General features: G+C 39.1%; 1 protein-coding gene across 1 annotated transcript in view; it reads left to right on the plus strand.

Moving 5' to 3' along the window:
- LOC133644618 (serine/threonine-protein kinase D3-like) overlaps window positions 1-9624 on the plus strand; it is an 80962-nt gene extending 71338 nt beyond the window's left edge. Inside the window, exon 5 of the mRNA XM_062039273.1 lies at window positions 9401-9624. Coding sequence (XP_061895257.1) covers window positions 9401-9624 — 224 coding nt within the window. The remainder of the gene's footprint in view (window positions 1-9400) is intronic.
- Window positions 9625-11425: the final 1801 nt, after the last annotated feature.

Consider the following 11425-nt stretch of genomic DNA (forward strand, 5'->3'; position numbering starts at 1 on the left):
TAGAAAGGAAGTCCTAAGTCACTATAAAGGCCTACTGAAACCCACTACTACCGACCACGCAGTCTGATAGTTTATATATCAATGATGAAATCTTAACATTGCAACACATGCCAATACGGCCGGGTTAACTTATAAAGTGCAATTTTAAATTTCCCGGGAAACTTCCGGTTGAAAACGTCTATGTATGATGACGTTTGCGCGTGACGTCGATGGTTGAAGCGGAAGTATTCGGACACATTGTATCACAATACAAACAGCCCTGTTTTCATCGCAAAATTCCACAGTATTCTGGACATCTTTGTTGGTGAATCTTTTGCAATTTGTTTAATGAACAATGGAGACTGCAAAGAAGAAAGCGGTAGGTGGGATCGGTGTATTAGCGGCTGGCTGCAGCAACACAACCAGGAGGACTTTGAGTTGGATAGCAGACGCGCTATCCGACGCTAGCCGCCAACCGCATCGATGATCGGGTGAAGTCCTTCGTCGCGCCGTCGATCGCTGGAATGCAGGTGAGCACGGGTGTTGATGAGCAGATGAGGGCTGGCGTAGGTGGAGCGCTAATGTTTTTATCATAGCTCTGACGAGGTCCCGTAGCTAAGTTAGCTTCAATGGCGTCGTTAGCAACAGCATTGCTAGGCTTCGACAGGCGGCACAGCATTAACCGTGTAGTTACAGGTCCAGTGTTTGGTTCGGTGTCTCCTGATAGTAGTATTGTTGATCTTCTGTGTATCCTTCCAGTCAGGGGCTTATTTCTTTTGTTTCTATCTGCATTTAAGCACGATGCTATCACGTTAGCTCCGTAGCTAAAGTGCTTCGCCGATGTATTGTCGTGGAGATAAAAGTCACTGTGAATGTCCATTTCGCGTTCTCGACTCTCATTTTCAAGAGGATATAGTATCCGAGGTGGTTTAAAATACAAATCCGTGATCCACAACAGAAAAAGGAGAAAGTGTGGAATCCAATGAGCCCTTTTACCTAAGTTACGGTCAGAGCAAAAAAAGATACGTCCTGCACTGCACTCTAGTCCTTCACTCTCACGTTCCTCATCCCCGAATCTTTCATCCTCACTCAAATTAATGGGGTAATCGTCGCTTTCTCGGTCCGAATCGCTCTCGCTGCTGGTGTAAACAATAGGGAAATGTGAGGAGCCTTTCAACCTGTGACGTCACGCTACTTCCGGTACAGGCAAGGCTTTTTTTATCAGCGACCAAAAGTTGCGAAATTTATCGTCGATGTTCTCTACTAAATCCTTTCAGCAAAAATATGGCAATATCGCGAAATGATCAAGTATGACACATAGAATGGATCTGCTATCCCAGTTTGAATTAAAAAAAATCATTTCAGTAGGCCTTTAATCAGAGACTTTCAACAAATGGTAAATGGGTTATACTGTATAGCGCTTTTCTACCTTCAAGGTACTCAAAGCGCTTTGACACTATTTCCACATTCACTCATTCACACACACATTCACATTCACACACTGATGGTGGGAGCTGCCATGCAAGGCCCTAACCACGACCCATCAGGAGCAAGGGTGAAGCGTCTTGCTCAAGGACACAACGGATGTGACGAAGTTGGTAGAAGGTGGGAATTGAACAAGGAACCCTCAGGTTGCTGGCACGGCCACTCTCCCAACTGTGCCACGCCGTCCCAAAATATGCCAATCACACAGGTCTGGCTTCACGATATTAGCGCTACGCTTCACATCCGGTCCGACCAACAAAACAACGAAACATGGTCTTACAATAAGATCATGCTTTGTCAAAGATGTTTAGTCCGCAATTACAGAATGTTTAACAGGTTGAATATTACATTGTATTAATAAATGGAGAGGGTTAAAACATTGCCATGCAGATACATTAATCATTAACTTGTACAACATGTAAAGTACAGCATACCAGAAGCATTTATTCAGGTAGGAATATCACATTTTACATTACCTCATCATAACAATCCACATTTACTTTTACTTTTACTTTTTTTTTTAGTTTATTATTTTTTCAGTCAGTGGTCAGCAAAATAAACAAACAGTTTTACATTCCTAAACTGACAATTTTACAGACCAAAAGAGTTTAGGCTGAAGTTGAGCACTTATTTCACCTTTTGATTGATTGATTGAGACTTTTATTAGTAGATTGCACAGTGAAGTACATATTCCGTACAATTGACCACTAAATGGTAACACCTGAATACGTTTTTCAACTTGTTTAAGTCGATTTAAGTTGATTCATGATACAGATATATACTATCATCATAATACAGTCATCACACAAGTTAATCATCAGAGTATATACATTGAATTATTTACATTATTTACATTATTTACAATGTGGGATGTGGGAGGGGGGCGGGGGGGTTAAGTTTGGTTGATATCAGCACTTCGGTCATCAACAATTGCATCGTCAGAGAAATGGACATTGAAACAGTGTAGGTCTGACTTGGTAGGATATGTACAGCAAGTAGTGGACATAGAGTGATCAGAAAGCATAAGAACAAGTATATACATTTGATTATTTACATTTGATTATTTACAATCCGGGGAGGTGGGATGTGGAAGGGGGAGGGTGTTAGTTTAGGGTTGCAGTTGCCTGGAGGTATTCTTTTAGTGCGGTTTTGAAGGAGGATAGAGATGCACTTTCTTTTACACCTGTTGGGAGTGCATTCCATATTGATGTGGCATAGAAGGAGAATGAGTTAAGACCTTTGTTAGATCGGAATCTGGGTTTAACGTGGTTAGTGGAGCTCCCCCTGGTGTTGTGGTTATGGCGGTCATTTACGTTAAGGAAGTAGTTTGACATGTACTTTGGTATCAGGGAGGTGTAGCGGATTTTATAGACTAGGCTCAGTGCAAGTTGTTTTACTCTGTCCTCCACCCTGAGCCAGCCAACTTTGGAGAAGTGGGTAGGAGTGAGGTGTGATCTGGGGTGGAGGTTTAAACCTAAACCTATAAACTACAAGATGTAGTAAAACCAGGAGAAAACCGGGCTCTGATCTTGAGCTTCATAGAAAATGTGGAAATTTCCTTCACACAACATATTATGAATACGGTACCCCTTGTACACAACATGAACACTGTTCAAATATATACACAGTAAAGACACGTGAAATATCCTTGTACATGTGTTGGTTAAACATTTGTACCAATAATATGCTATATATGAATACTTACACTTCCATTATTATTTATGTCCCACATTTAGTTTTGTAAGAAACATTGATCAATGTATTAACTACTGGTGTTGATTAAAGAGCGATATATTTTTCTAAAACATTGGTCTTAAAGTTTCTTTTAAATGCGTGAATGGAACTGTAACATTTTAAGGCATCATCCAAGCTGTTCCACAGATTAACCCCCCTGACAGAAACACATCTACTTTTTAAACTAGTTCTTATGTTTGCTTTCTGAAAGACTGCTGAACCTCTAAGGCCGTATGGACTCTCCCTGGGTTTGAACCTCTCCTGTGGACACAAAGGCAGCATGCAGTTATGAGCTTTATACGTCACAATAGCAGTGTTGAGGTCAAAAAGATCATGCCGTTTTATTGTTTTTAATTTAATAAAAAAAGAGCATTGGTATGAGCATAATAATCTGCTTAATTTACAAATCTAATGGCTTTCTTTTGAAGTAAGAACATAGAGTGGATGTTTGATTTATAATTGTTACCCCAGATTTCAACACAATAATTGAGATATGGGAGTACAAAATAGTTATTTTGTGTTATTAATGCGTGAAACTGGTATCTAAACATGGTTTTGCTCTTCTTCTTAATGCAAGTGCTCCTAAAGCAGGAATACAAATTCTATATTCCTACAAAATACAAAATCTGGCAAGACACCAACACACTGCAGGTATTTTTTTTTCTCTTTAAAACGTGTTTGTGTTCTTTTTGTGTTGAGTTGTTTAAAAAAGCATAATGTTTAAAAACATTTAATTAAATTGTAATTGTCCAGTCATGGTATTAAAACTTGAAAAATAATCTGTCTGGGATACACTTATTAATTATGAAAAATTACATTTAATCTGCGATTAATTTTGAGTTAACTATGAACAAACTGCAATTAATAGCAATTAAATATTTTAATCATTTGACAGCCTTAGTTAAACACAAAAAAGTTGCACATTTTTATGCCTCCAAAACAAACATAGAAAACACTAAAAAAAAATAAGTAAGGCTGCACTTCTCCAAAATGCACTAGCTCGATGATTATTTGCTATATACATGCTGATAATTAGCTTTAGCAATTTTACATGGTGATTTCAACACCTCCAAATTCAGTAAAAAAAAGCTACAACTAAGATGTACGGTAAAATCAAATAGCAAGTGTGTATTAAGAACAATACTTACAGTATAAAGACTTTGTCGAGTGCAACATAAGACTAAACTGACACATTCCGCTTCATGGCAAAGACTACTACCTGATTTGGCTACACACACCAGAGACTATACGCTACTGCCGTTTAATGTCTTGGAATTATAACTGCATACAAAGTCTACTAAATAATACTTGCAAATGATTCTCAGAAATGTAATAAGACTATAACTGGACAGCAAATCTATTACAAGCATCGTATTTTTGAAGGTGACATAAAAATATTAGATTGTATTATTAAACATTTATTTACACACACAATATTACCGAAAGTTGGTACGTACCAGTCTCGATTCCCAGGTACCGAATCAATTCAAATGTGTAAGGTACCCATCCCTAGTTGGAAGTCTGTGTGCAATATTTCATATAATAAGTTCATTACACCTCAACTGCATGTCACTGAAACAGTTGTCAAGGCTTCAGAAATGTCACCAGTTTATTACTCGTAAAATTATGGAGGTTAATTTGTGTCTTTATTATGAAAGCTTTTTTTTGACAATGAATATATGTAACTGAATTATTTTCATTTAAATTTAGTGAATTTAATTTATTTTACATCAATCTATGCTTACAATTTCATTGGAAAAATTTCAGAATTTTAAAATTCAGCGTATGAAAATTAAGTATAAAATAATTCAGTGTACAAAAATTCAGTGTAAAAACATTCAGTGTAAAAACATTAGTGTATAAAAATTCAGTGTAAAAAAATTCAGCGTAAAAAAAAATAGTGTCACGTGGCACAGGTCTTGCAAAACTGCACAAAAGTGAACTGGGCTACCTGGGAATAATACAACATAATTAACATTTCAATGCGGCCCACTGGATATTTTCAAACTATAGAAATGAGTCCAGTGGTATGAGTGACATACAAAGCTCTGCTTCGTGGAGGCGAGGCACAAACTGAGTGGGGCAGAGTGGGCGGGGCTTGTATACGGAGCAGCGAGTGTCAGACAGGAGGCAGAGTTCTACAGCAAACTTCTGCAAAACAGTGATAATTATATCGAATATATGGATGTTTTTTTACCCTTTGCATTTATGTTTCGCCGTGTTTGTTGCATCTTTGTTGCTCTTGCTCTACAAAAGATGTCGATCAAGGAGGTGGTCTGCAGTAGAGGAGCAACGTTCATATATTCTTAATATTCGGTGTTTTATTGTTCATAGTTAATAAAGTAAATTATTACTTTATTTATATTTAATAAAGTAAATTCCACATTATATATTTGTATGTACATTCTGAGCATCAGTAAAACAACTAAAAAGACCATCTCAAAAACGGAATGAACTTTAGTTAATTTACTGAATTATATGATACTCAGAATGTACATACAAATATAGATGTTGGGTTTGTCACTGACAGTTTAGTTATGTTTAGGTTTTTCCTGTTTGTCTTTGTTTCCTGTCAGCGCTCTTATTTTGGTTGTTTCCTGCTAGTCTCCCTGAGTGCTGTTTCCCCTCATCTGCGGCTGATTGCCAACTGGCCACACCTGGTGTCAATTAGCTGCTATTTAGACCTGCTTTGCACTCCAGTCAGGGCTGGAGTATTGTCGTCGTTGAAGCTGTACTTGTATCCTGTAGCTGTTTTCAGCGTGCTGTCTTTTGGTTCCTAGTTCCTAGTTCCTGTTTCCTGGTATCCTGTTTCCTGTGGCCTAGTTCCTGGTTTGTGTTTTACCTTCTTATTTTGAACATTAAATCATGTTTTCCTGCACCAAGCCTGCCTTCTCTGCATCTTGGGGTTTGTCACCAACAGTGTTGGGTTAATTACTGAAAACCAGTAACTAGTTACAATTACTAGTTACTTAATGTCAAAAGTAACTCAGTTACTAACTCAGTTACTTACATCAAAAAGTAATGCGTTACTGTGAAAAGTAACTATTTAGTTACTTCTTTTTTTCTTCTTTTTTTTTAAAGCTCCCATTAATGCCCTTTTAGCCTTCATTTCAGTACTGTTATTGCACTGGAGAATAATACAATCTGTTGATCAACTTGACATGCATTTTTATTTTCATTTTAACATAATTAATGAAAAACAGTGCAACATAAAAAGGCATTTCTCCTTTCTTTAAACTTGGACCAATGACCATTGATAAAAAACAAGTTAAAGTGCAACATAAGAAGACACATCATCTTCCTTGAAACATAGATAGTGAAATAAAGCCTGATGCTGCTGTCTTCCACACTTGGAGCCATGGTTTGTAGAATCCTTGTTTTCAGTGGCAGGATCATTGACACAGATGGTGAAGTTTCAGTGCTCAGTAGAGATGTAACACTTTTGAGGGGTTTAAGCACCTGGAGGACCTCCTCTGCCACCCTCACATCATCATCATCAGACAGGTTGATGATGTCTTTGACATTTGCCTTCAAGGTGTTGTGGGTCAATGCAGAGTATATAGCTGCCTGCTGCTGCAACATATAAGTGGAGTTCCACTTCGTTGGGACACCATGTATGAGCTTTATGAGTAGGCAGCTTTAGCATTTCTTGCTTTGTCTTAAGCACATGAGCAGCTGTTGTGCTAGGAAACCTCCTTCCTGATCCATCCTATTGACTGAGATTCCCTTCTGTGATACCAAATTCACTACATGTGCAAAGCACCTATCTGAGGTCCCAGTCCTGCCTCATTCACTGCAATTATTTGATTTTTGGCATTATCACTTGTGACTGGGATATCTTTATCTTCCATTCCTCCACTGCTTGTGTCAGTACCTGCGCAATGTGACTCTCGTAGAGGGGGCGTGTCTTCTCATCTGCCAGTCTGCTGTGATAAAGTGAGCGCTTATCGTCACATTGTTTCCCTGGACGTGCACCAGTCTGTCGTGAGCGCAACAGATGATGCTCGGGATAGTTCATCCACAACTTTTTTCTTCTCCTGCTCATAAAGATCTGGCACAATCTTATCGCTGAAGTGGGTGCGCGACGGGATGTCGTAACGTGGCTCAAGCACGTTCAGCATGTGTTTAAAACCCTCGTTTTGCACAATGGAGTCTGCACCTATAAACACACCGATTAAATTGCGCGGGGCGTTTAAGCTCCTCCGTTACTCCGCTCGCCATGACCACGCTGTGTGTGGACTGAACGTGCATGCGAACAACCTTTTTGTTTTGTTTTATATATCAAACCGCGGATCACGTGTGTGCCTCCCCTTCCCATACCCACACCCAGACACACACACACACACGCCTCTTTTCTTCTCTCTGGCTTGTTAGAAGAAAGACACCGCAGTGCATCTGTTTCTAGCCGATACTACATAAAAAATAACGTTAAATAACGCAGTAACGCATCATGTAGTAACGGTAACTGAGTTACTGAATATAAAAAAATAACGCGTTAGATTACTAGTTACCGCCGAAACTAACAGCGTTACAGTAACGCGTTACTTTGTAACGCGTTAGTCCCAACACTGGTCACCAACATGTAACAATGGAATGTGGAATTTACAATATGAACTATGAACAATAAAACACTGAATATTAAGAATATATGAACGTTGCTCCTCTACTTCCCAGACCACCTTTTTGATCGAAATATTTTATAATCGAGCAAGAAGAAACACATTGATTGATTTAAACTGGTATTAGTAGATTGCACAGTATAGTACATATTCTGTACAATTGACCACTAAATGGTAACACCCGAATAAGTTTTTCAACTTGTTTAAGTCGGGGTCCAAGTAAATCAATTCATGGTAATGAACAGATGTAACAAACATGGCAAAAAATAAAGGCAAAAGGAGAAAAAAAAACATCCTCTTATTTGATATAATATGACTTTTCTGCAGAACATCTACAACAAAGTTCTGCAGAACAGTGATATTACATGGAGGTCTCAGGCTTGTCGCTGCCCCGCCCACTCTGCCCCGTCCTTCGTCTGCATGAAGCAGCGCTTCCTATGGTTACCGTAGTGTTCGGTTAATCTATTAATGACCAAACTTTGTCTTGTGAACAACAACCTTTCGCTCAAACATGTATTCCTCCCTCCATGAATGTATCCAAACATCTATATATATATATATATATATATATATATATATATATATATATATATATATATAGCCTGTGTCTTCCATATCATGACACGTAGTAACTTGTGTGTCAGTCAAAAGTGCAGATTTTAACCCATCCATCCATCCATTTTCAACCGCTTGTCCCTTTTGGGGTCGCGGGGGGTGCTGGAGCATATCTCAGCTGCATTCAGGCGGAAGTTGGGGTACACCATGGACAAGTCGCCAGCTCATCGCAGGGCCAACACAGATAGACAGACAACATTCACACTCACATTCACACACTAGGGCCAATTTAGTGTTGCCAATCAACCTATCCCACCTCCAAAGACAGATTTTAACCATTAGAATTACTTCTATAGTGTGTAAACATCCAGAGGGCCGCATTGAAATGTTTATTATGTTGTATTATGCTCAGGTAGCCCAGTTAACTTCTTTCGTTATGCTGTTTTGCAAGAACAATGTCAAGTGCTTTAAAACTTGACATCTCATTGGCTGGTTCTGAGACAGCATAGATAGCTTCAGCCTCATTTTACCGGAAGTGAGTATTGGTTTTTGAAGCATCTAAATTTTTCGACACTGTATTTTTCAGAACTGAATTTTTTTACACTGAATTTTTATACACTGTATTTTTTTACGCTAAATTTTTATACACTGATTTTTTTTTTTTTACACTGATTTTTTATACACAAAAATTTGCAACACAATGGAATCGTCAGCATACTTTGATGTAAAAAATTTTAAAAAATTTACATTAAGTATATCCATCCATTTTCTACCGCTTATTCCCTTCGGGGTCGCGGGGGGTGCTGGAGCCTATCTCAGCTACAATCGGGCGGAAGGCGGGGTACACCCTGGACAAGTCGCCACCTCATCGCAGACATTAAGTATAATTAATTATTAATTAAGTTAAGTTAATTAATAATTAACATTAATTCAGTGTTAAAAAAAAATAGCTTTTGTAATAAAGCCACACATTAACCTCCATACAAATTACTTTAATCACCAAGCAACCAAACTCTCCTTTCCCACAGATGCTTCCCGAGCAGACAAGAAGGAGAGTCGCTGTCCGACACCGGGCTGCGACGGCACGGGTCACGTGACAGGCTTGTACCCTCACCATCGGAGCCTGTCGGGCTGTCCGCACAAGGACAGAGTGCCACCTGAAAGTAAGCCGTTGGTTGTCACACCAGTACCGACATTATTTGCTCAACCTGTGGCCTCCACCTTTCATGACGCCCTGCATGTCTCCCTGTGATCACTGCCGAGCTCGTTCCGTGCGTCTGTGTGTTTGCTGGACTGTGTTTGATGTTTCGGCGATAGCCTGCAGCTGCACTTCTCTGGTGACCTTTTGCATGAGGCCATAGTTTTCTCGCTGATTGCCTGCTTAGTGTGCCGTGGTGATGAGGTATGAAATGAGAACTTGATGTGGGAACAGCAAGGATGTGGAGAGGTGGCGTGTCATGGCGTAAGACTCCTTTGTTTCGCTTACTTGACAGTGATCCCATGCATTCCTTTTGAAATAATTGCTTGTTTGTCACAGCATGTACAGTATGACCAAAGGGATAACTTTCCATGAAACGCTGTAAAGTGGTGGCCCATGGGTAAAAGAAGATCTGACTTAGCGCATATACAGTAAAGTCCGCTTGCATCGGGCCAACTATGGCAATGATCCTCCAAATCCGTCTATTTTATCTCTTTAAAAATATTTAAAAATTATTTTCTGTTTTTTTCGTTTTTTCCAGCCTACAATGTGTGTTAAAATCTTGATCCGTCTCTTTGCCATACCTGCCAACAACTACGGTTTTCCCGTAAGGAGTACGGTTTTTGATAATCCATTCCGGTTTGCGGCTGCAGTGGTAAAAACTACGGTTTTCCGTCAAAAAATGTTACCTAACTCAGGATGTCCAAAGTGCGGCCCGGCACCATTGCGGCCCGTAGGTCATTTTTTAACGGCCCCACGGCCCATTTTAAAATACGATTAGAAAAATTAAAAACATAAAAAGTGGTATGAAAGACCAAACAGGTGAAATGTAACAAGAAAATGTTGCAATGTTCACTCTAATAACACAAAGCTGCCATGCAGGCTGTTTCTTTCTTTAAAAAATAATAATGAATCAAAAACAATGTTATTATGAATTATTGACCTATCCAAGGCTCCAATTACGTCACATTAAATATTGCACTTTGAGATATTTTTTGGGGAAAATGTTGCATATTTTGTGTTTGCCATATAAACAATTTACCGTAATTTCCGGACTATAAGCCGCACCTGACTATAAGCCGCACCAGCTAAATTTAGGGGAAAATACAGATTGCTCCATATATAAGCCGCACCCGACTATAAGCCGCAGGTTTTGATGTGTAATTACCGTAGTATATAGGGGTTCCTGCTACCACGGAGGGGATTGTCGGGACAGAGATGACTGTTTGGAACGCAAAGCGTCCCATTTATTAACAATAAATCTTTCAATCATTCAAACTTTCACATCTTTGACATGGCGAACAGCATTCGTGCAGAGTACAAATAATACAACGGTGCAAAGTAATACAAAGTGCTCGCCTGTATGTTATCAAAATAACCAGCCTACCGGTATCTGAAAAATCAGTCTTTAATCATTGTGTCATCGTCTTCCTCCTGCGTACTAAAACCACCGAAATCCTCTTCGTCGGTGTCGGAGAAGAACAGGCCGTAAATAAGCGCACCGTTGTATAAGCCGCAGGGACCAGAACGAGGGGAAAAAGTAGCGGCTTATAGTCCGGAAATTACGGTAGCTGTTTTTTTGTTTTTTTTAAAGAAGGGTCTAAAACGAACAAACAAAAAAACTTCAACAACAATACAATGTATAATTGACGGATAGATCTGAAGTTGATCTCGAGATTATTGTGTTAAAAGTAAACAGTAAAAAAAATGTATAATTTATTTTTTAACACTTTAATGAGTAGGTTCCTTTTGGTTCCCCAATCATTTTTGTGTGATTTGTTTTTAAGTGTCATCGCTCAAAAAATAATAATGAATTAAAGCTGCAAGCAGCATTGGTCGGGTCCGCCTTCTGGCA

This window comes from Entelurus aequoreus, linkage group LG03 (assembly GCF_033978785.1).
Source record: "Entelurus aequoreus isolate RoL-2023_Sb linkage group LG03, RoL_Eaeq_v1.1, whole genome shotgun sequence".
Taxonomy (NCBI): Eukaryota; Metazoa; Chordata; class Actinopteri; order Syngnathiformes; family Syngnathidae; genus Entelurus; species Entelurus aequoreus.